Source organism: Globicephala melas, chromosome 4 (assembly GCF_963455315.2).
Source record: "Globicephala melas chromosome 4, mGloMel1.2, whole genome shotgun sequence".
Taxonomy (NCBI): domain Eukaryota; kingdom Metazoa; phylum Chordata; class Mammalia; order Artiodactyla; family Delphinidae; genus Globicephala; species Globicephala melas.
The window spans coordinates 145,867,073-145,888,243 of NC_083317.1; the positions used below are offsets into that span (position 1 = coordinate 145,867,073).

General features: G+C 51.4%; 1 protein-coding gene across 1 annotated transcript; it reads right to left on the bottom strand.

Annotated features, from left to right (window-relative positions):
* Positions 1 to 780: 780 nt before the first annotated feature.
* On the bottom strand, positions 781 to 6,016 carry LOC138842650 (double homeobox protein 4-like protein 2). The gene is made up of 5 exons (XM_070045385.1): positions 5,974 to 6,016; positions 4,105 to 4,259; positions 2,559 to 2,679; positions 1,997 to 2,151; positions 781 to 1,470 (listed from the first exon to the last, which is right to left on the bottom strand). The coding sequence occupies exons 1-5, from the start codon at positions 6,014 to 6,016 to the stop codon at positions 781 to 783; spliced, it is 1,164 nt and encodes a 387-aa protein (XP_069901486.1).
* Positions 6,017 to 21,171: the final 15,155 nt, after the last annotated feature.

Sequence of the window (21,171 nt, forward strand, 5' to 3'; positions counted from 1 at the left end):
CATCACTTTAGTTATAACTTGGCTTATCTTTTGAGAGGTGTGTTCCTGTAGTGTGTAGCCATGGACATGTAATGAGCCAGAGAGAGAGAGAGAGAGAGAGAGAGAGAGATGGAGAGTGATGATTTGTGTGCATAATACATTGGGCACAGTTGTTACTATAAACCCTGGCAATGAAAGTGTTTGCATAGTTCTGTCCTTGTGTGCAAAGGCGATGCCCTCGAGGAACTCTTCCATACCATGCACCCAGAAAGCAAGTGAATGTTGTCACTGAGAGAGTGTTTTCGTGATTCCACTAGAGTGTGTTTGTGGCTACAAGCTACGGGACTAGATAGGGGCGTCTGGACCGCCTTCCATGCTGTCCCAGGTCATGGGAGGGATTTCACCTCTCTGAGGAAATGCGGGAGAAATCAAAGCGACAAAAGCACAACCAAGAACTTGAACTGAGTGCCAAGATTTATTGATTGGATCAATGGAATGTCACATACAATGGGGAAATCCAGTTCAGCGTTGGGTCCTCCTCGTTCTCATTGGAAGGTTTGAATTCCTTGAGGCTTCAGAGAGGGTGTCCCTCTTGGTGCGCAAGCTTTGTGACAGTCCGCGTGGAGCATGGCATCCCTCCTGGGCACAACGCAGTTGCTGTCGACAGTCAACTTGCCTTGTTCTCCCTGCCAGACACTATCATGAGCATTGCTTGTTCCTTCTTCTTTCTCTCCCCCATGGCTCTGCCTCCCAGGAAAGGAGGCTTGAAAGGGGCTCGGGGGAAGGCCTTCCTTCCTGCCCCTAAACCTGTGGCACTGGGGAGCCTGACAATATGTCAAGCAGGACCTTGAATTCTTCCTCGCTGAGGGGGGCTTCCAGGGTTGCTGCAAGTTCCTCTTCCTCTGTGTCCACATTCAGAAAAGGGCCTGCCTTGTCCAGAATGTCCACGTCTGACAAGAGTTCATCCAGGAGGCTTGAGGAGCCTGTAAGGGCTGAGCGCTGGGGCTGTTGCTCCAGCTGGGGAGATGTCTCTTCACCTGAGCTTGCCTGCTGCTGCCAGAAGTGTGTCTCTGGTGGTGCAGGTGGCCAGATGGCCCCCTGGGCAGGCTGCCCACTGGCGATGAGAGCATGTGACCGTTCGCCCCACGGAACTGTGGCCAGAAGAGGCTGTGGGTTCTGGCATCTCTGAAGGGCTGCCAGGCTGGGCTGGAGCATGATGAACATCAACGGCTGGCCCACACAGCACCCATAGGAAGCCTCTGGCCCAAGAAAGGAGGGGGAGAAAACAGCAGTGGCCGCAGCAAAGGATTGCATGCTATCAGGTGCATGAGAGGGAGGATAACGATGAGAGCTTCTATGGACAGTGGGCAGGGTGCTTTGGTCCGACAGGGCAGTCACAGCTGATGTGGCATCAGGGCCTTTGGCCAAGGCATTCACAGGCCCACTAGCGCTCTGCTTTGGGTGCCGAGCTCTTCGGTTCTGGAACCATATCTAGGGAACCATATGGGGCGACAGGAGCATTAGCAGCGTGACAATCCAGATCGACTTGCTGCCGCCTCATTCCCGGCCCACCCCAGCCCGCCCCAACCTGCCCTGTGCTGACCTGACATGCCCTCCAATCTGTCAGACCCATGGCAAGTGCTGTTGGGCCTCACCTAAGGGCCATTTTTCCTATAGAGCTTTCACCTTGGCTCTTGAAAATGCGGGAGGACGTCAGGGCAACACAGGACTCACACCACTCTCTGCACCCCTCCCCACCCCTGTCTTTGAGGAGAGCTGGCATTGACCAGCTACAAACTCAGGCCCCTCCCTGGCTGCCCAGGACTTCCATTGCCCTGTCCTCTTCTGGAAATGGATGCCTTCAGATCAGCCCCCGTAGCGTATTCATAAGACGAAGGGAACTTCCTCCCAATCCCCCGTCTCCAAGCCTACATATATCCAGCAACAACCCGTCGCAAGGGTTAACACTCCTTTCTCGTGGGAGAAGCCAAGTTCCACCCACTGGTGGAGAACTTACCTGGATTCGAGGTTCGGGAATTCCTGTCTGGTGAGCCAATTCTTCCCTGGCAGCAATAGATGGAAATCGATCCCTCTCAAAGGCTTGCATAAGGACCCTTGTTTGAGAAGGAGAGATGAAAGTCCTCTTTCGCCTGGCCTCTCTTCCCATGCTTCCTAAAGAAGAACACACAGAGAAGAGAGGACATTCAGGCCAATTTCAGCACATTCACAGCAGATCCAGTGTGTGGTATGTAGGAAGCGGTATGTCATAGATCAAGATCGATACATCGATACACCTAACTCAGTGCTATGTGAAAACGCCCCATGTGACGGAAGAAGGCATTTCTGCACGTCCGGGCAGGTTCTGGACCCAAAGATTCCAAGCCTTCCTGGGCATGCATCTCCCCACCCTCCAAGAGGGGCATGATGCTCCTGGGTGGAACAGGAATGGGGCAAGATCCCAAGATATCATTGTTTCCTCTCTGAAGCGTTCTTGGCCTCCCATGGTCATCCACGTTCATAGATGATTCTGTCTCAAGGAGATGCTCTTGGGAAATGCCTATGGAATGCCGGGTACTTACCTCGAGTCAAAGCCTCAGGTGGTGGTGGCCGCAGTGGCTGTGACTGCCCTCCTTTGAAGGCATTCTCCGACAGCAATCGGCTCTGCTTTAGGCGTCTTCTTCGTTGGTTTTGAAACCAAACCTGGGTACAAAGAAAGAAAGCCTTGTCTTTCAATGCTTATGCACGTACTTCCAAGATCTATTGCAGGGATGCACCATAGAACAAATGCACAAACGCACCAGCCAGCCGGCCGGCCAGCCAGTCGGCGAGCAACAAGCCGACTGATGGAGACCCAGTATGGCCCGTCTGCCCCCAGTGGAAATATTTACGATTCAAAGGGACTGAAGTCTCACTAGCATGTAGAATGTAGACTCCGGCTTTTACCTCTGAAGAAGTGCACCAGATTCCAGAATACACAATCTGTGTCCGTGAAAATAATCCTTCCTCTTCGAGTCACCTTACTGGTGTCCAGAGTAATGACTTGTGACACAGGAGGAGACAATGCTTGCTTTCCCACAGTCAGAATGGGATGGATAGCTAACTCTCTCTGTCTCTCTCCCCCGCCCCAGCCGTTCTCATCAAAACTACCATTTTCTCTGTGGGTCTTTTGGTCTCTGTCTACGATTCTCCACATCTACCTGTTGACGTCTGTCTCTGTTGAGACCCCTCCGGCTGCCCAAGTGACTGCCTGCCTGCCTTCCCCTCACTCTGTCTCTGTCCCAGGCTCTCAGGCTCAATCTCCTTTCCCTCATTTGGTCTCTTTGCCTCCCGTTTCCCGTAGTCCATGCCCGATTCATGTCTCCCTGCCTCTCTTATGTCCCCACAGGCAGTACTGTCTCATAACATGCAATCGTATCCATTAGCAAGTGCCCCCATGAAAACCACTCTTCTCATGCTGCCTGGGAACTACTCATTGACAGTTACTACTCAGGGACTACATGCCTCCATCACTTTTAGGTCAGGAGGCTCTTATGCACCTGCTCCCCTTCTTCAGAATATGTGTCCTTGTCTTCAACAGTGAAACATTGTGCATGCTACCTCATTCCCCGAGGCCGAACAGCAGTGTGGACCTGTGCTTGTGTGCGTGTGTGTGTGCATGTCTTTAGACATTTCTGATGGTGGTGTGTGGAAAATTGGACACCCTGAGAAAAAGTGTTCGTAGGGAAAGTCAATCAGTCTTTGGCGACGCTCTGTAAGGTCGCAGGCACGGTGTTCCTAACTTTGGTGACTCCTCTCCAACGTGCCCAGAGAGGGAAGTCTTCAGCACAGCTAGTTCCTCGGAGGCCAGCCATCAAGGTAACATCTCCTTGACACCACCAGGCCTTCCTGCTTCCTTGGCCCCTCGCCCTTTATACTTGACCACACATTTGAATGGACCTCTCGCCACACAGCTCAGTCTGGCCACGTTTTCCAAAGGGAGCCACCTTCTTGCCAAGATTCGAGTTCCTGCTGTCTGGAGCACCCCGAAGAGGAAAGCCCTAGAGTAAGGAGTGCAACTGGAGTGGGGCAACTTGCATCTGGACATGGACCCCGAGAGGGAAAATGGATCGAGAGACTCGGTTGTACCTGAATTCTGCTTTCTGGAATGTCCAGTTCTCGTGCCAGCCATTCTCTGGTCGTTATCCCGGGATAGGGGTTCTGTTGAAAGAGGGCTTGCAGGGTGTCCTTCTGACTCAGACTCAGAACAAGCCTCCTCCTTCGCGATGGTCTTGAGAGTCGGCCTGTGGGAGAGAAGAGGGGGAATGTGTCAGGGGAGAATCCATGGAGGTGCAAATGCATGGTGCTGGTCCCTGTGCCATGAGAAAAAGCTCTAAGCCAGGGGAAGACTCTGCATTTGGATAAACCGTGGGTACACCCCGAAAGCCACGCTGAGTGGGACCCTGGGGGCTCAAGCTAAGCTGAGGGTCAAGGCTATGGGGATCACCTCACCATTCGCCAATGATCCACAGGACGCAATGCAAAGAGAAGGGGAAAGCCCTAGGAAAACAGGCTACCGTGACCAAAACGGGTGGAAGGATTTTCCACCTGTGGAGGCCTTGGAACATCTTGATGGCTTCTACCAGATTTACCTCTAACTCTACGCTAACCATAGGAATCTGGCTTCTGAACTATCATTCGCACAGCATATCTGCACTTTCACTATTGGAAAGGAAAGTAGACGAAAGCCCAATGAAGCCAGACAAACACACAAGCCAACCCCCAACACAGAACACACTAGAGGATTGTTTAGAAAACGTATTTTTTTGAGCCATGACCAACGTGCTGCCCTGTCTGATGGCGCCAACCCACCCACACACCCACAACAGCCCAGTACTCCTCAGAAGATGAGTTTCCCTTTTAGTCACCGAGGTCATGGTGACTCTCCCCGTGTGCGTGCTATTCTTTCAGTTGGGCAGTCTGAAGGGCTACCCCCCACCCCTTTCCTATTTGAGGTTGCCTATTTCTTGTAGCAAGGGAATGGATGGATGTTTGTTTCCTGCATTCTAAGGTGGGAGCCGGGTGTGATGGCCAGGGAGGGTGTGGTTTCAGGCACGTCCTGCACACCCTTGAGTTTCCTGAAATCTCTCCAACTCTAGGTCAATGCCAACCCTTCTGCAAGGGCTACCTGCCTTAGCAGCTGGCAGCTGGTGATGTAGGGTCGTCTCCAGGTCTCCCTCTGGAAGGATTCAAGACAAGGCAAGGGTTTCGGATCCCCAACGGGGACTCCCTTTAAAAGCGCCCTTCCTTCCTGCCAGCTCCAAGGAACATATTTGGAAAGCACTCAAGGAACGGACTTGTCACACTGCAGATTTTGGCTTTCCAGAGACTCCTGCAGTGCCTACCTTGGAGTCTAATGAAAGACAGTTCGAGTGCTCCTGGAATCTCTGTTTCCCAGGTTCTAGCTTTCAGTTGTGCTCAAAGAAAATCTCTCTTTGTCTCGTAATCTTAACACATACTGGATGTGGATTATTTCCATGGACACCGTGGAAGTTAACCAGTTCAAATGGAACACACAACATAACAGAGCAAATCCGCAACAACAGCAAGAATAGAACATGTGAAACAAATTCAAAATCCCAAACACTGTCAACTGGAAAAGAGTGTCAGTTTAGTTGGGAACGTTATCAAATACTCGTGTTCCGTTCACTGCAAACACAGGCTGGGATTTTTAGTAGAGAAGCCATTGTCAGGCAACAGGGCTACCAACTTCCATGTGGATTTCTAGAAGGAAAACAAATGAAGCAGCAAACCAGAAATATGTACGTGAAATGCCCAAACCAAGGTGTATCCTTTTGCCCAAGTGATTGCAGAAACATGTCCCAGCATATCAGTGCATGCCATTTGGTGGTCATTGGGAAACTTCAATCTTCGTGGTGATCAACCCTTGGGTCGAGGAGATGCATGAGTGTATTTGGATGATCCAAGCGGAGAGCCCAGATGCTGAGGGCAACGTACCTCTGGAGGTGCTGTATGTGCCGGATGAGCTGGACGAATCCATGGTGGGAGACCCACAGGGATGGCACGGAACCTGCTGGCCAACTGTTCAGTTCTCAGAAGCTCAGGGTTTATAATGGATGAGGATGCCACGCCCCTATTTATGTAAATAGCCACAGATGGTGCAGAACCCTTCCTTGCCAATTGAGAACCTGGAAGGAATCCCGAGAGGCAAGTGGGCGTTGGAATGGAAGGCCTGCTCGGAGGCTCCCAGGTCCCTTTGAAGCTGCCGCCCTCGTCATCCTTTTCCAGAAGGCTTGGGGTCAAGTGCTCTCTCCTTTTCACACCTTTCAACATTCCACACATACTTTCTGTCTCCCTGGAATTCCCCACCTCTGAGTCATTCACGCTTAAGTGTGTCACTGTACTTTCCCAAATGGAGAGAGAACCTAGAGTCTAGTTTGCATCGAGTACGTTTCCCACTTCCCTCATCACCACCAGGACATCATTGCCTCACACTCTTAAAGCATTTCCTTGGCTGGGGTTTGAGTTCCCGATAATTCACATACTAAGCTTGAGTGCTTATCTAGTGTCTACCCATGGTCCTCAGCTGTTTGGGACTTTTTCAGAGGTACTCTGAAACCCATCCCGTTGCTCACATGCCATGGAGAGACCAGAGAAAGGGGCATGCCACACGTGTATGTTTCACAAGAAAGGAACTTATTTTCAGTGCTTATCCTTGGCGTACAAAAGAGAGAGTCAGTTTCACATTCAGTGGTCAACTGACAACTGTACCAAGAAGAAGAAGGATAAGAGGAAGGGGAAGGGGAAGGGGAAGGAGAGGGATATGTAGCACGTTACATGATGGATGATGACACAGCTGAGTTTGAAAGGAAAGCTTGGATTCCAAGTACAGCCATCCCAACATTATCAGTGCATTTGGGCTGCAGAGAATAGAAAAATTTAAAACAAACCAACAAAAGAAACCCCACCAAAAAATACAGAACCATGCCAAATGTGTTCTTTTGCCACCATGCTTCTTTGGCCACCACGTGGATTAACATGAGGATAGTGAGCTTATTCAGAAACAGTTGGCAATCAGAGTAATTACACCAGCAATTCATGAATGAAAACGTGGCTGGTGTGTGTGTGTGTGTGTGTGTGTGTGTGTGTGTGTGTGCGCGTGCGCACGCGTGTAGGGGTGTTTGTGTGATCTGTGTGTTTGATTTTCTGTACCCACTAAGGTCGTTTGTCAGGTGGTACCCTTGGATGGATGTCACCGGGACCAGTAGGTGTCTGCAAGTCCCAGGGGGCCCAGGAGGATGTCCTGAGGAGGTGTATGTCCTAGTCCCTTGTCCTGCAGTGCCAGAGATCAGAGGGAGGCATGACCATCTTGTTGGATCAGGGGGGGTTTTCCCGAGTAGTTGGAAGTTTTGGCTGAGAAAATTTATCACTGAAACATGGGATTTGCTGGCATCTCCCAGAAGGCACTGCCTGCCAGACCTGGATCACCTCCCTCCTGGACAATCCAGGTGGGATAAGCTTGCTTGGGGGAGCAGAAGCTGTGATCTGCATGGCAGCCAGGGAGTCCTGAGAGCCTGCAGGTGTGTTTATGCACAGTGCACCGCTGGCCTCCCTGTGGAGGAACCGCTGCCTGTCCCTGGGCTCTGAGGTTTCTCTGGAGCGGCCAGCATTAGACAACCAAGATGGTAAAGCCACACTTCCTAGCTCTAGGAAGAGCCTGTGCAAGTCCTTCCACCCACAAGCATCTCAGTGTTTCCCGGAACACTGTGACCCAGTGTTCCCCCCACCCTCTTGAAAGCACCCGCAAGCATCTCAGTGTTTCATGGCACATTGTGACCCAGTGTTCCCCCCACCCTCTTGAAAGCACCAACTCTTCCATAAGCTGTCTCTTTCCACATCTCCAATCCTACTTGTCCTGAGGCTACTGTGGCCAGATTCTTTTCCCAGAAGGCCTATGCCACCTGTATGGCTCTTGAAAATGATGTTCCATTTCTGCCCAGTGAAAAGAAGGAGAGAGAGGGAGAGAGAAAGTGAAAGAGAAAGAGAGAGAGAAAGTGAGGGAGAGAGAGAGAGGGAGAGAGAGTGAGAGAGCGCTGTATATAGCTCTAGAGATCTGGAAAAATGGGAGCCTAAGACAGGGGAGTGACTGGGAGGGAGTTGAGGACTAGATGTATCTGCAGAGATATGCACACAATAGAGCTAGAGACCCGGATGCAGTTGTATCCAGAGACTCAGATACATTGTTGTTTACACATTAGATTATTTTAATACTTCGTGCCACTGACACTCCCATGCTGGACATGGGGCACACAGATTGAGCCAGTGGAGAATCACTGAACTCAGAGTGTACGAGGCACATGTGTTGGAAAATAGTTTTGAAAGAAACAGTGGAAGGGATCATCTGCCATGAGGTTACAATGCCACAGGCATTCGGTTTTTCAGTTCATTTGTTCATCACTTTAGTTATAACTTGGCTTATCTTTTGAGAGGTGTGTTCCTGTAGTGTGTAGCCATGGACATGTAATGAGCCAGAGAGAGAGAGAGAGAGAGAGATGGAGAGTGATGATTTGTGTGCATAATACATTGGGCACAGTTGTTACTATAAACCCTGGCAATGAAAGTGTTTGCATAGTTCTGTCCTTGTGTGCAAAGGCGATGCCCTCGAGGAACTCTTCCATACCATGCACCCAGAAAGCAAGTGAATGTTGTCACTGAGAGACTGTTTTCGTGATTCCACTAGGGTGTGTTTGTGGCTACAAGCTACGGGACTAGACAGGGGTATCTGGACCGCCTTCCATGCTGTCCCAGGTCATGGGAGGGATTTCACCTCTCTGAGGAAATGCGGGAGAAATCAAAGTGACAAAAGCACAACCAAGAACTTGAACTGAGTGCCAAGATTTATTGATTGGATCAATGGAATGTCACATACAACGGGGAAATCCAGTTCAGCGTTGGGTCCTCCTCGTTCTCATTGGAAGGTTTGAATTCCTTGAGGCTTCAGAGAGGGTGTCCCTCTTGGTGCGCAAGATTTTTGACAGTCTGCGTGGAGCATGGCATCCCTCCTGGGCACAACGCAGTTGCTGTCCACAGTCAACTTGCCTTGTTCTCCCTGCCAGACACTATCATGAGCATTGCTTGTTCCTTCTTCTTTCTCTCCCCCATGGCTCTGCCTCCCAGGAAAGGAGGCTTGAAAGGGGCTCGGGGGAAGACCTTCCTTCCTGCCCCTAAACCTGTGGCACTGGGGAGCCTGACAGTATGTCAAGCAGGGCCTTGAATTCTTCCTCGCTGAGGGGGGCTTCCAGGGTTGCTGCAAGTTCCTCTTCCTCTGTGTCCACATTCAGAAAAGGGCCTGCCTTGTCCAGAATGTCCACGTCTGACAAGAGTTCATCCAGGAGGCTTGAGGAGCCTGTAAGGGCTGAACGCTGGGGCTGTTGCTCCAGCTGGGGAGATGTCTCTTCACCTGAGCTTGCCTGCTGCTGCCAGAAGTGTGTCTCTGGTGGTGCAGGTGGCCAGATGGCCCCCTGGGCAGGCTGCCCACTGGCGATGAGAGCATGTGACCGTTCGCCCCACGGAACTGTGGCCAGAAGAGGCTGTGGGTTCTGGCATCTCTGAAGGGCTGCCAGGCTGGGCTGGAGCATGATGAACATCAACGGCTGGCCCACACAGCACCCATAGGAAGCCTCTGGCCCAAGAAAGGAGGGGGAGAAAACAGCAGTGGCCGCAGCAAAGGATTGCATGCTATCAGGTGCATGAGAGGGAGGATAACGATGAGAGCTTCTATGGACAGTGGGCAGGGTGCTTTGGTCCGACAGGGCAGTCACAGCTGATGTGGCATCAGGGCCTTTGGCCAAGGCATTCACAGGCCCACTAGCGCTCTGCTTTGGGTGCCGAGCTCTTCGGTTCTGGAACCATATCTAGGGAACCATATGGGGCGACAGGAGCATTAGCAGCGAGACAATCCAGATCGACTTGCCGCCGCCTCATTCCCGGCCCACCCCAGCCCGCCCCAACCTGCCCTGCGCTGACCTGACATGCCCTCCAATCTGTCAGACCCATGGCAAGTGCTGTTGGGCCTCACCTAATGGCCATTTTTCCTATAGAGCTTTCACCTTGGCTCTTGAAAATGCGGGAGGACGTCAGGGCAACACAGGACTCACACCACTCTCTGCACCCCTCCCCACCCCTGTCTTTGAGGAGAGCTGGCATTGACCAGCTACAAACTCAGGCCCCTCCCTGGCTGCCCAGGACTTCCATTGCCCTGTCCTCTTCTGGAAATGGATGCCTTCAGATCAGCCCCCGTAGCGTATTCGTAAGACGAAGGGAACTTCCTCCCAATCCCCCGTCTCCAAGCCTACATATATCCAGCAACAACCCGTCGCAAGGGTTAACACTCCTTTCTCGTGGGAGAAGCCAAGTTCCACCCACTGGTGGAGAACTTACCTGGATTCGAGGTTCGGGAATTCCTGTCTGGTGAGCCAATTCTTCCCTGGCAGCAATAGATGGAAATCGATCCCTCTCAAAGGCTTGCATAAGGACCCTTGTTTGAGAAGGAGAGATGAAAGTCCTCTTTCGCCTGGCCTCTCTTCCCATGCTTCCTAAAGAAGAACACACAGAGAAGAGAGGACATTCAGGCCAATTTCAGCACATTCACAGCAGATCCAGTGTGTGGTATGTAGGAAGCAGTATGTCATAGATTAAGATCGATACATCGATACACCTAACTCAGTGCTATGTGAAAACGCCCCATGTGACGGAAGAAGGCATTTCTGCACGTCCGGGCAGGTTCTGGACCCAAAGATTCCAAGCCTTCCTGGGCATGCATCTCCCCACCCTCCAAGAGGGGCATGATGCTCCTGGGTGGAACAGGAATGGGGCAAGATCCCAAGATATCATTGTTTCCTCTCTGAAGCGTTCTTGGACTCCCATGGTCATCCACGTTCATAGATGATTCTGTCTCAAGGAGATGCTCTTGGGAAATGCCTATGGAATGCCGGGTACTTACCTCGAGTCAAAGCCTCAGGTGGTGGGGGCCACAGTGTCTGTGACTGCCCTCCTTTGAAGGCATTCTCCGACAGCAATCGGCTCTGCTTTAGGCGTCTTCTTCGTTGGTTTTGAAACCAAACCTGGGTACAAAGAAAGAAAGCCTTGTCTTTCAATGCTTATGCACGTACTTCCAAGATCTATTGCAGGGATGCACCATAGAACAAATGCACAAACGCAGCAGCCAGCCGGCCGGCCAGCCAGTCGGCGAGCAACAAGCCGACTGATGGAGACCCAGTATGGCCCGTCTGCCCCCAGTGGAAATATTTACGATTCAAAGGGACTGAAGTCTCACTAGCATGTAGAATGTAGACTCCGGCTTTTACCTCTGAAGAAGTGCACCAGATTCCAGAATACACAATCTGTGTCCGTGAAAATAATCCTTCCTCTTCGAGTCACCTTACTGGTGTCCAGAGTAATGACTTGTGACACAGGAGGAGACAATGCTTGCTTTCCCACAGTCAGAATGGGATGGATAGCTAACTCTGTCTCTCTCCCCTGCCCCAGCCGTTCTCATCAAAACTACCATTTTCTCTGTGGGTCTTTTGGTCTCTGTCTACGATTCTCCACATCTACCTGTTGACGTCTGTCTCTGTTGAGACCACCCCGGCTGCCCAAGTGACTGCCTGCCTGCCTTCCCCTCGCTCTGTCTCTGTCCCAGGCTCTCAGGCTCAATCTCCTTTCCCTCATTTGGTCTCTTTGCCTCCCGTTTCCCGTAGTCCATGCCCGATTCATGTCTCCCTGCCTCTCTTATGTCCCCACAGGCAGTACTGTCTCATAACATGCAATCGTATCCATTAGCAAGTGCCCCCATGAAAACCACTCTTCTCATGCTGCCTGGGAACTACTCATTGACGGTTACTACTCAGGGACTACATGCCTCCATCACTTTTAGGTCAGGAGGCTCTTATGTACCCGCTCCCCTTCTTCAGAATATGTGTCCTTGTCTTCAACAGTGAAACATTGTGCATGCTACCTCATTCCCCGAGGCCGAACAGCAGTGTGGACCTGTGCTTGTGTGCGTGTGTGTGTGCATGTCTTTAGACATTTCTGATGGTGGTGTGTGGAAAATTGGACACCCTGAGAAAAAGTGTTCGTAGGGAAAGTCAATAAGTCTTTGGCGATGCTCTGTAAGGTCGCAGGCACGGTGTTCCTAACTTTGGTGACTCCTCTCCAAGGTGACCAGAGAGGGAAGTCTTCAGCACAGCTAGTTCCTCGGAGGCCAGCCATCAAGGTAACATCTCCTTGACACCACCAGGCCTTCCTGCTTCCTTGGCCCCTCGCCCTTTATACTTGACCACACATTTGAATGGACCTCTCGCCACACAGCTCAGTCTGGCCACGTTTTCCAAAGGGAGCCACCTTCTTGCCAAGTTTCAAGTTCCTGCTGTCTGGAGCACCCCGAAGAGGAAAGCCCTAGAGTAAGGAGTGCAACTGGAGTGGGGCAACTTGCATCTGGACATGGACCCCGAGAGGGAAAATGGATCGAGAGACTCGGTTGTACCTGAATTCTGCTTTCTGGAATGTCCAGTTCTCGTGCCAGCCATTCTCTGGTCGTTATCCCGGGATAGGGGTTCTGTTGAAAGAGTGCTTGCAGGGTGTCCTTCTGACTCAGACTCAGAACAAGCCTCCTCCTTCACGATGGTCTTGAGAGTCGGCCTGTGGGAGAGAAGAGGGGGAATGTGTCAGGGGAGAATCCATGGAGGTGCAAATGAATGGTGCCGGCCCAGTGCTGGTCCCTGTGCCATGAGAAAAAGCTCTAAGCCAGGGGAAGACTCTGCATTTGGATAAACCGTGGGTACACCCCGAAAGCCACGCTGAGTGGGACCCTGGGGGCTCAAGCTAAGCTGAGGGTCAAGGCTATGGGGATCACCTCACCATTCGCCAATGATCCACAGGACGCAATGCAAAGAGAAGGGGAAAGCCCTAGGAAAACAGGCTACCGTGACCAAAACGGGTGGAAGGATTTTCCACCTGTGGAGGCCTTGGAACATCTTGATGGCTTCTACCAGATTTACCTCTAACTCTACGCTAACCATAGGAACCTGGCTTGTGAACTATCATTCGCACAGCATATCTGCACTTTCACTATTGGAAAGGAAAGTAGACGAAAGCCCAATGAAGCCAGACAAACACACAAGCCAACCCCCAACACAGAACACCCTAGAGGATTGTTTAGAAAACCTATTTTTTTGAGCCATGACCAACGTGCTGCCCTGTCTGATGGCGCCAACCCACCCACACACCCACAACAGCCCAGTACTCCTCAGAAGATGAGTTTCCCTTTTAGTCACTGAGGTCATGGTGACTCTCCCCGTGTGGGTGCTATTCTTTCAGTTGGGCAGTCTGAAGGGCTACCCACCACCCCTTTCCTATTTGAGGTTGCCTATTTCTTGTAGCAAGGGAATGGATGGATGTTTGTTTCCTGCATTCTAAGGTGGGAGCCGGGTGTGATGGCCAGGGAGGGTGTGGTTTCAGGCACGTCCTGCACACCCTTGAGATCTTGAGTTTCCTGAAATCTCTCCAACTCTAGGTCAATGCCAACCCTTCTGCAAGGGCTACCTGCCCTAGCAGCTGGCAGCTGGTGACGTAGGGTCGTCTCCAGGTCTCCCTCTGGAAGGATTCAAGACAAGGCAAGGGTTTCGGATCCCCAATGGGGACTCCCTTTAAAAGCGCCCTTCCTTCCTGCCAGCTCCAAGGAACATATTTGGAAAGCACTCAAGGAACGGACTTGTCACACTGCAGATTTTGGCTTTCCAGAGACTCCTGCAGTGCCTACCTTGGAGTCTAATGAAAGACAGTTCGAGTGCTCCTGGAATCTCTGTTTCCCAGGTTCTAGCTTTCAGTTGTGCTCAAAGAAAATCTCTCTTTGTCTCGTAATCTTAACACATACTGGATGTGGATTGTTTCCATGGACACCGTGGAAGTTAACCAGTTCAAATGGAACACACAACATAACAGAGCAAATCCGCAACAACAGCAAGAATAGAACATGTGAAACAAATTCAAAATCCCAAACACTGTCAACTGGAAAAGAGTGTCAGTTTAGTTGGGAACGTTATCAAATACTCGTGTTCCATTCACTGCAAACACAGGCTGGGATTTTTAGTAGAGAAGCCATTGTCAGGCAACAGGGCTACCAACTTCCATGTGGATTTCTAGAAGGAAAACAAATGAAGCAGCAAACCAGAAATATGTACGTGAAATGCCCAAACCAAGGTGCATCCTTTTGCCCAAGTGATTCCAGAAACATGTCCCAGCATATCAGTGCATGCCATTTGGTGGTCATTGGGAAACTTCAATCTCCGTGGTGATCAACCCTTGGGTCGGGGAGGTGCATGAGTGTATTTGGATGATCCAAGCACAGAGCCCAGATGCTGAGGGCAACGTACCTCTGGAGGTGCTGTATGTGCCGGATGAGCTGGACGAATCCATGGTGGGAGACCCACAGGGATGGCACGGAACCTGCTGGCCAACTGTTCAGTTCTCAGAAGCTCAGGGTTTATAATGGATGAGGATGCCACGCCCCTATGTATGTAAATAGCCACAGATGGTGCAGAACCCTTCCTTGCCAATTGAGAACCTGGAAGGAATCCCGAGAGGCAAGTGGGCGTTGGAATGGAAGGCCTGCTCGGAGGCTCCCAGGTCCCTTTGAAGCTGCCGCCCTCGTCATCCTTTTCCAGAATGCTTGGGGTCAAGTGCTCTCTCCTTTTCACACCTTTCAACATTCCACACATACTTTCTGTCTCCGTGGAATTCCCCACCTCTGAGTCATTCACGCTTAAGTGTGTCACTGTTCTTTCCCAAATGGAGAGAGAACCTAGAGCCTAATTTGCATCGAGTACGTTTCCCACTTCCCTCATCACCACCAGGACATCATTGCCTCACACTCCTAAAGCATTTCCTTGGCTGGGGTTTGAGTTCCCGATAATTCACATACTAAGCTTGAGTGCTTATCTAGTGTCTACCCATGGTCCTCAGCTGTTTGGGACTTTTTCAGAGGTACTCTGAAACCCATCCCGTTGCTCACATGCCATGGAGAGACCAGAGAAAGGGGCATGCCACACGTGTATGTTTCACAAGAAAGGAACTTATTTTCAGTGCTTATCCTTGGCGTACAAAAGAGAGAGTCAGTTCCACATTCAGTGGTCAACTGACAACTGTACCAAGAAGAAGAAGGAGAAGAGGAAGGGGAAGGGGAAGGGGAAGGAGAGGGATATGTAGCACGTTACATGATGGATGATGACACAGCTGAGTTTGAAAGGAAAGCTTGGATTCCAAGTACAGCCATCCCAACATTATCGGTGCATTTGGGCTGCAGAGAATAGAAAAATTTAAAACAAACCAACAAAAGAAACCCCACCAAAAAATACAGAACCACGCCAAATGTGTTCTTTTGCCACCATGCTTCTTTGGCCACCACGTGGATTAACATGAGGATAGTGAGCTTATTCAGAAACAGTTGGCAATCAGAGTAATTACACTAGCAATTCATGAAAACGTGGCTGGTGTGTGTGTGTGTGTGTGTGTGTGTGTCTGTGTGTGTGTGTGTGCGCACACGCGTAGGGGTGTTTGTGTGATCTGTGTGTTTGATTTTCTGTACCCACTAAGGTCGGTTGTCAGGTGGTACCCTTGGACGGATGTCACCGGGACCAGTAGGTGTCTGCAAGTCCCAGGGGGCCCAGGAGGATGTCCTGAGGAGGTGTATGTCCTAGTCCCTTGTCCTGCAGTGCCAGAGATCAGAGGGAGGCATGACCATCTTGTTGGATCAGGGGGTGTTTTCCCGAGTAGTTGGAAGTTTTGGCTGAGAAAATTAATCACTGAAACATGGGATTTGCTGGCTTCTCCCAGAAGGCACTGCCTGCCAGACCTGGATCACCTCCCTCCTGGACAATCCAGGTGGGATAAGCTTGCTTGGGGGAGCAGAAGCTGTGATCTGCATGGCAGCCATGGAATCCTGAGAGCCTGCAGGTGTGTTTATGCACAGTGCACCGCTGGCCTCCCTGTGGAGGTACCGCTGCCTGTCCCTGGGCTCTGAGGTTTCTCTGGAGCGGCCAGCATTGGACAACCAAGATGGTAAAGCCACAGTTCCTAGCTCTAGGAAGAGCCTGTGCAAGTCCTTCCACCCACAAGCATCTCAGTGTTTCCCGGAACACTGTGACCCAGTGTTCCCCCCACCCTCTTGAAAGCACCCACAAGCATCTCAGTGTTTCATGGCACACTGTGACCCAGTGTTCCCCCCACCCTCTTGAAAGCACCAACTCTTCCATAAGCTGTCTCTTTCCACATCTCCAATCCTACTTGTCCTGAGGCTACCGTGGCCAGATTCTTTTCCCAGAAGGCCTATGCCACCTGTGTGGCTCTTGAAAATGATGTTCCATTTCTGCCCAGTGAAAAGAAGGAGAGAGAGGGAGAGAGAAAGTGAAAGAGAAAGAGAGAGAGAAAGTGAGGGAGAGAGAGAGAGAGAGAGAGAGAGAGAGATGGAGAGTGATGATTTGTGTGCATAATACATTGGGCACAGTTGTTACTATAAACCCTGGCAATGAAAGTGTTTGCATAGTTCTGTCCTTGTGTGCAAAGGCGATGCCCTCGAGGAACTCTTCCATACCATGCACCCAGAAAGCAAGTGAATGTTGTCACTGAGAGAGTGTTTTCGTGATTCCACTAGGGTGTGTTTGTGGCTACAAGCTACGGGACTAGACAGGGGTATCTGGACCGCCTTCCATGCTGTCCCAGGTCATGGGAGGGATTTCACCTCTCTGAGGAAACGCGGGAGAAATCAAAGCGACAAAAGCACAACCAAGAACTTGAACTGAGTGCCAAGATTTATTGATTGGATCAATGGAATGTCACATACAACGGGGAAATCCAGTTCAGCGTTGGGTCCTCCTCGTTCTCATTGGAAGGTTTGAATTCCTTGAGGCTTCAGAGAGGGTGTCCCTCTTGGTGCGCAAGCTTTGTGACAGTCCGTGTGGAGCATGGCATCCCTCCTGGGCACAACGCAGTTGCTGTCGACAGTCAACTTGCCTTGTTCTCCCTGCCAGACACTATCATGAGCATTGCTTGTTCCTTCTTCTTTCTCTCCCCCATGGCTCTGCCTCCCAGGAAAGGAGGCTTGAAAGGGACTCGGGGGAAGGCCTTCCTTCCTGCCCCTAAACCTGTGACACTGGGGAGCCTGACAGTATGTCAAGCAGGGCCTTGAATTCTTCCTCGCTGAGGGGGGCTTCCAGGGTTGCTGCAAGTTCCTCTTCCTCTGTGTCCACATTCAGAAAAGGGCCTGCCTTGTCCAGAATGTCCACGTCTGACAAGAGTTCATCCAGGAGGCTTGAGGAGCCTGTAAGGGCTGAGCGCTGGGGCTGTTGCTCCAGCTGGGGAGATGTCTCTTCACCTGAGCTTGCCTGCTGCTGCCAGAAGTGTGTCTCTGCTGGTGCAGGTGGCCAGATGGCCCCCTGGGCAGGCTGCCCACTGGCGATGAGAGCATGTGACCGTTCGCCCCACGGAACTGTGGCCAGAAGAGGCTGTGGGTTCTGGCATCTCTGAAGGGCTGCCAGGCTGGGCTGGAGCATGATGAACATCAACGGCTGGCCCACACAGCACCCATAGGAAGCCTCTGGCCCAAGAAAGGAGGGGGAGAAAACAGCAGTGGCCGCAGCAAAGGATTGCATGCTATCAGGTGCATGAGAGGGAGGATAACGATGAGAGCTTCTATGGACAGTGGGCAGGGTGCTTTGGTCCGACAGGGCAGTCACAGCTGATGTGGCATCAGGGCCTTTGGCTAAGGCATTCACAGGCCCACTAGCGCTCTGCTTTGGGTGCCGAGCTCTTCGGTTCTGGAACCATATCTAGGGAACCATATGGGGCGACAGGAGCATTAGCAGCGTGACAATCCAGATCGACTTGCCGCCGCCTCATTCCCGGCCCACCCCAGCCCGCCCCAACCTGCCCTGCCCTGACCTGACATGACCTCCAATCTGTCAGACCCATGGCAAGTACTGTTGGGCCTCACCTAAGGGCCATTTTTCCTATAGAGCTTTCACCTTGGCTCTTGAAAATGCGGGAGGACGTCAGGGCAACACAGGACTCACACCACTCTCCGCACCCCTCCCCACCCCTGTCTTTGAGGAGAGCTGGCATTGACCAGCTACAAACTCAGGCCCCTCCCTGGCTGCCCAGGACTTCCATTGCCCTGTCCTCTTCTGGAAATGGATGCCTTCAGATCAGCCCCCGTAGCGTATTCGTAAGACGAAGGGAACTTCCTCCCAATCCCCCGTCTCCAAGCCTACATATATCCAGCAACAACCCGTCGCAAGGGTTAACACTCCTTTCTCGTGGGAGAAGCCAAGCTCCACCCACTGGTGGAGAACTTACCTGGATTCGAGGTTCGGGAATTCCTGTCTGGTGAGCCAATTCTTCCCTGGCAGCAATAGATGGAAATCGATCCCTCTCAAAGGCTTGCATAAGGACCCTTGTTTGAGAAGGAGAGATGAAAGTCCTCTTTCGCCTGGCCTCTCTTCCCATGCTTCCTAAAGAAGAACACACAGAGAAGAGAGGATATTCAGGCCAATTTCAGCACATTCACAGCAGATCCAGTGTGTGGTATGTAGGAAGCGGTATGTCATAGATCAAGATCGATACATCGATACACCTAACTCAGTGCTATGTGAAAACGCCCCATGTGACGGAAGAAGGCATTTCTGCACGTCCGGGCAGGTTCTGGACCCAAAGATTCCAAGCCTTCCTGGGCATGCATCTCCCCACCCTCCAAGAGGGGCATGATGCTCCTGGGTGGAACAGGAATGGGGCAAGATCCCAAGATATCATTGTTTCCTCTCTGAAGCGTTCTTGGCCTCCCATGGTCATCCACGTTCATAGATGATTCTGTCTCAAGGAGATGCTCTTGGGAAATGCCTATGGAATGCCGGGTACTTACCTCGAGTCAAAGCCTCAGGTGGTGGTGGCCGCAGTGGCTGTGACTGCCCTCCTTTGAAGGCATTCTCCGACAGCAATCGGCTCTGCTTTAGGCGTCTTCTTCGTTGGTTTTGAAACCAAACCTGGGTACAAAGAAAGAAAGCCTTGTCTTTCAATGCTTATGCACGTACTTCCAAGGTCTATTGCAGGGATGCACCATAGAACAAATGCACAAACGCACCAGCCAGCCGGCCTGCCAGCCAGTCGGCGAGCAACAAGCCGACTGATGGAGACCCAGTATGGCCCGTCTGCCCCCAGTGGAAATATTTACGATTCAAAGGGACTGAAGTCTCACTAGCATGTAGAATGTAGACTCCGGCTTTTACCTCTGAAGAAGTGCACCAGATTCCAGAATACACAATCTGTGTCCGTGAAAATAATCCTTCCTCTTCGAGTCACCTTACTGGTGTCCAGAGTAATGACTTGTGACACAGGAGGAGACAATGCTTGCTTTCCCACAGTCAGAATGGGATGGATAGCTAACTCTCTCTGTCTCTCTCCCCCGCCCCAGCCGTTCTCATCAAAACTACCATTTTCTCTGTGGGTCTTTTGGTCTCTGTCTACGATTCTCCACATCTACCTGTTGACGTCTGTCTCTGTTGAGACCCCCCCGGCTGCCCAAGTGACTGCCTGCCTGCCTTCCCCTCGCTCTGTCTCTGTCCCAGGCTCTCAGGCTCAATCTCCTTTCCCTCATTTGGTCTCTTTGCCTCCCGTTTCCCGTAGTCCATGCCCGATTCATGTCTCCCTGCCTCTCTTATGTCTCCACAGGCAGTACTGTCTCATAACATGCAATCGTATCCATTAGCAAGTGCCCCCATGAAAACCACTCTTCTCATGCTGCCTGGGAACTACTCATTGACAGTTACTACTCAGGGACTACATGCCTCCATCACTTTTAGGTCAGGAGGCTCTTATGTACCCGCTCCCCTTCTTCAGAATATGTGTCCTTGTCTTCAACAGTAAAACATTGTGCATGCTACCTCATTCCCCGAGGCCGAACAGCAGTGTGGACCTGTGCTTGTGTGCGTGTGTGTGTGCATGTCTTTAGACATTTCTGATGGTGGTGTGTGGAAAATTGGACACCCTGAGAAAAAGTGTTCGTAGGGAAAGTCAATCAGTCTTTGGCGACGCTCTGTAAGGTCGCAGGCACGGTGTTCCTAACTTTGGTGACTCCTCTCCAACGTGCCCAGAGAGGGAAGTCTTCAGCACAGCTAGTTCCTCGGAGGCCAGCCATCAAGGTAACATCTCCTTGACACCACCAGGCCTTCCTGTTTCCTTGGCCCCTCGCCCTTTATACTTGACCACACATTTGAATGGACCTCTCGCCACACAGCTCAGTCTGGCCACGTTTTCCAAAGGGAGCCACCTTCTTGCCAAGATTCGAGTTCCTGCTGTCTGGAGCACCCCGAAGAGGAAAGCCCTAGAGTAAGGAGTGCAACTGGAGTGGGGCAACTTGCGTCTGGACATGGACCCCGAGAGGGAAAATGGATCGAGAGACTCGGTTGTACCTGAATTCTGCTTTCTGGAATGTCCAGTTCTCGTGCCAGCCATTCTCTGGTCGTTATCCCGGGATAGGGGTTCTGTTGAAAGAGTGCTTGCAGGGTGTCCTTCTGACTCAGACTCAGAACAAGCCTCCTCCTTCGCGATGGTCTTGAGTGTCGGCCTGTGGGAGAGAAGAGGGGGAATGTGTCAGGGGAGAATCCATGGAGGTGCAAATGAATGGTGCTTGTTCCTGTGCCATGAGAAAAAGCTCTAAGCCAGGGGAAGACTCTGCATTTGGATAAACCGTGGGTACACCCCGAAAGCCACGCTGAGTGGGACCCTGGGGGCTCAAGCTAAGCTGAGGGTCAAGGCTATGGGGATCACCTCACCATTCGCCAATGATCCACAGGACGCAATGCAAAGAGAAGGGGAAAGCCCTAGGAAAACAGGCTACCGTGACCAAAACGGGTGGAAGGATTTTCCACGTGTGGAGGCCTTGGAACATCTTGATGGCTTCTACCAGATTTACCTCTAACTCTACGCTAACCATAGGAACCTGGCTTCTGAACTATCATTCGCACAGCATATCTGCACTTTCACTATTGGAAAGGAAAGTAGACGAAAGCCCAATGAAGCCAGACAAACACACAAGCCAACCCCCAACACAGAACACACTAGAGGATTGTTTAGAAAACGTATTTTTTT

Excerpts from the sequence above, each read along its gene's own strand:
- LOC138842650 (XM_070045385.1), bottom strand. The coding sequence starts at position 6,016 with ATGGATTCGTCCAGCTCATCCGGCACATACAGCACCTCCAGAG. Across the intron at positions 2,680-4,104 it reads TTCCAGAAAGCAGAATTCAG|GTTTGGTTTCAAAACCAACG; the intron begins GTACAACCGAGT and ends CTTTGTACCCAG. Across the intron at positions 2,152-2,558 it reads ACCTGAGGCTTTGACTCGAG|GAAGCATGGGAAGAGAGGCC; the intron begins GTAAGTACCCGG and ends GTTCTTCTTTAG.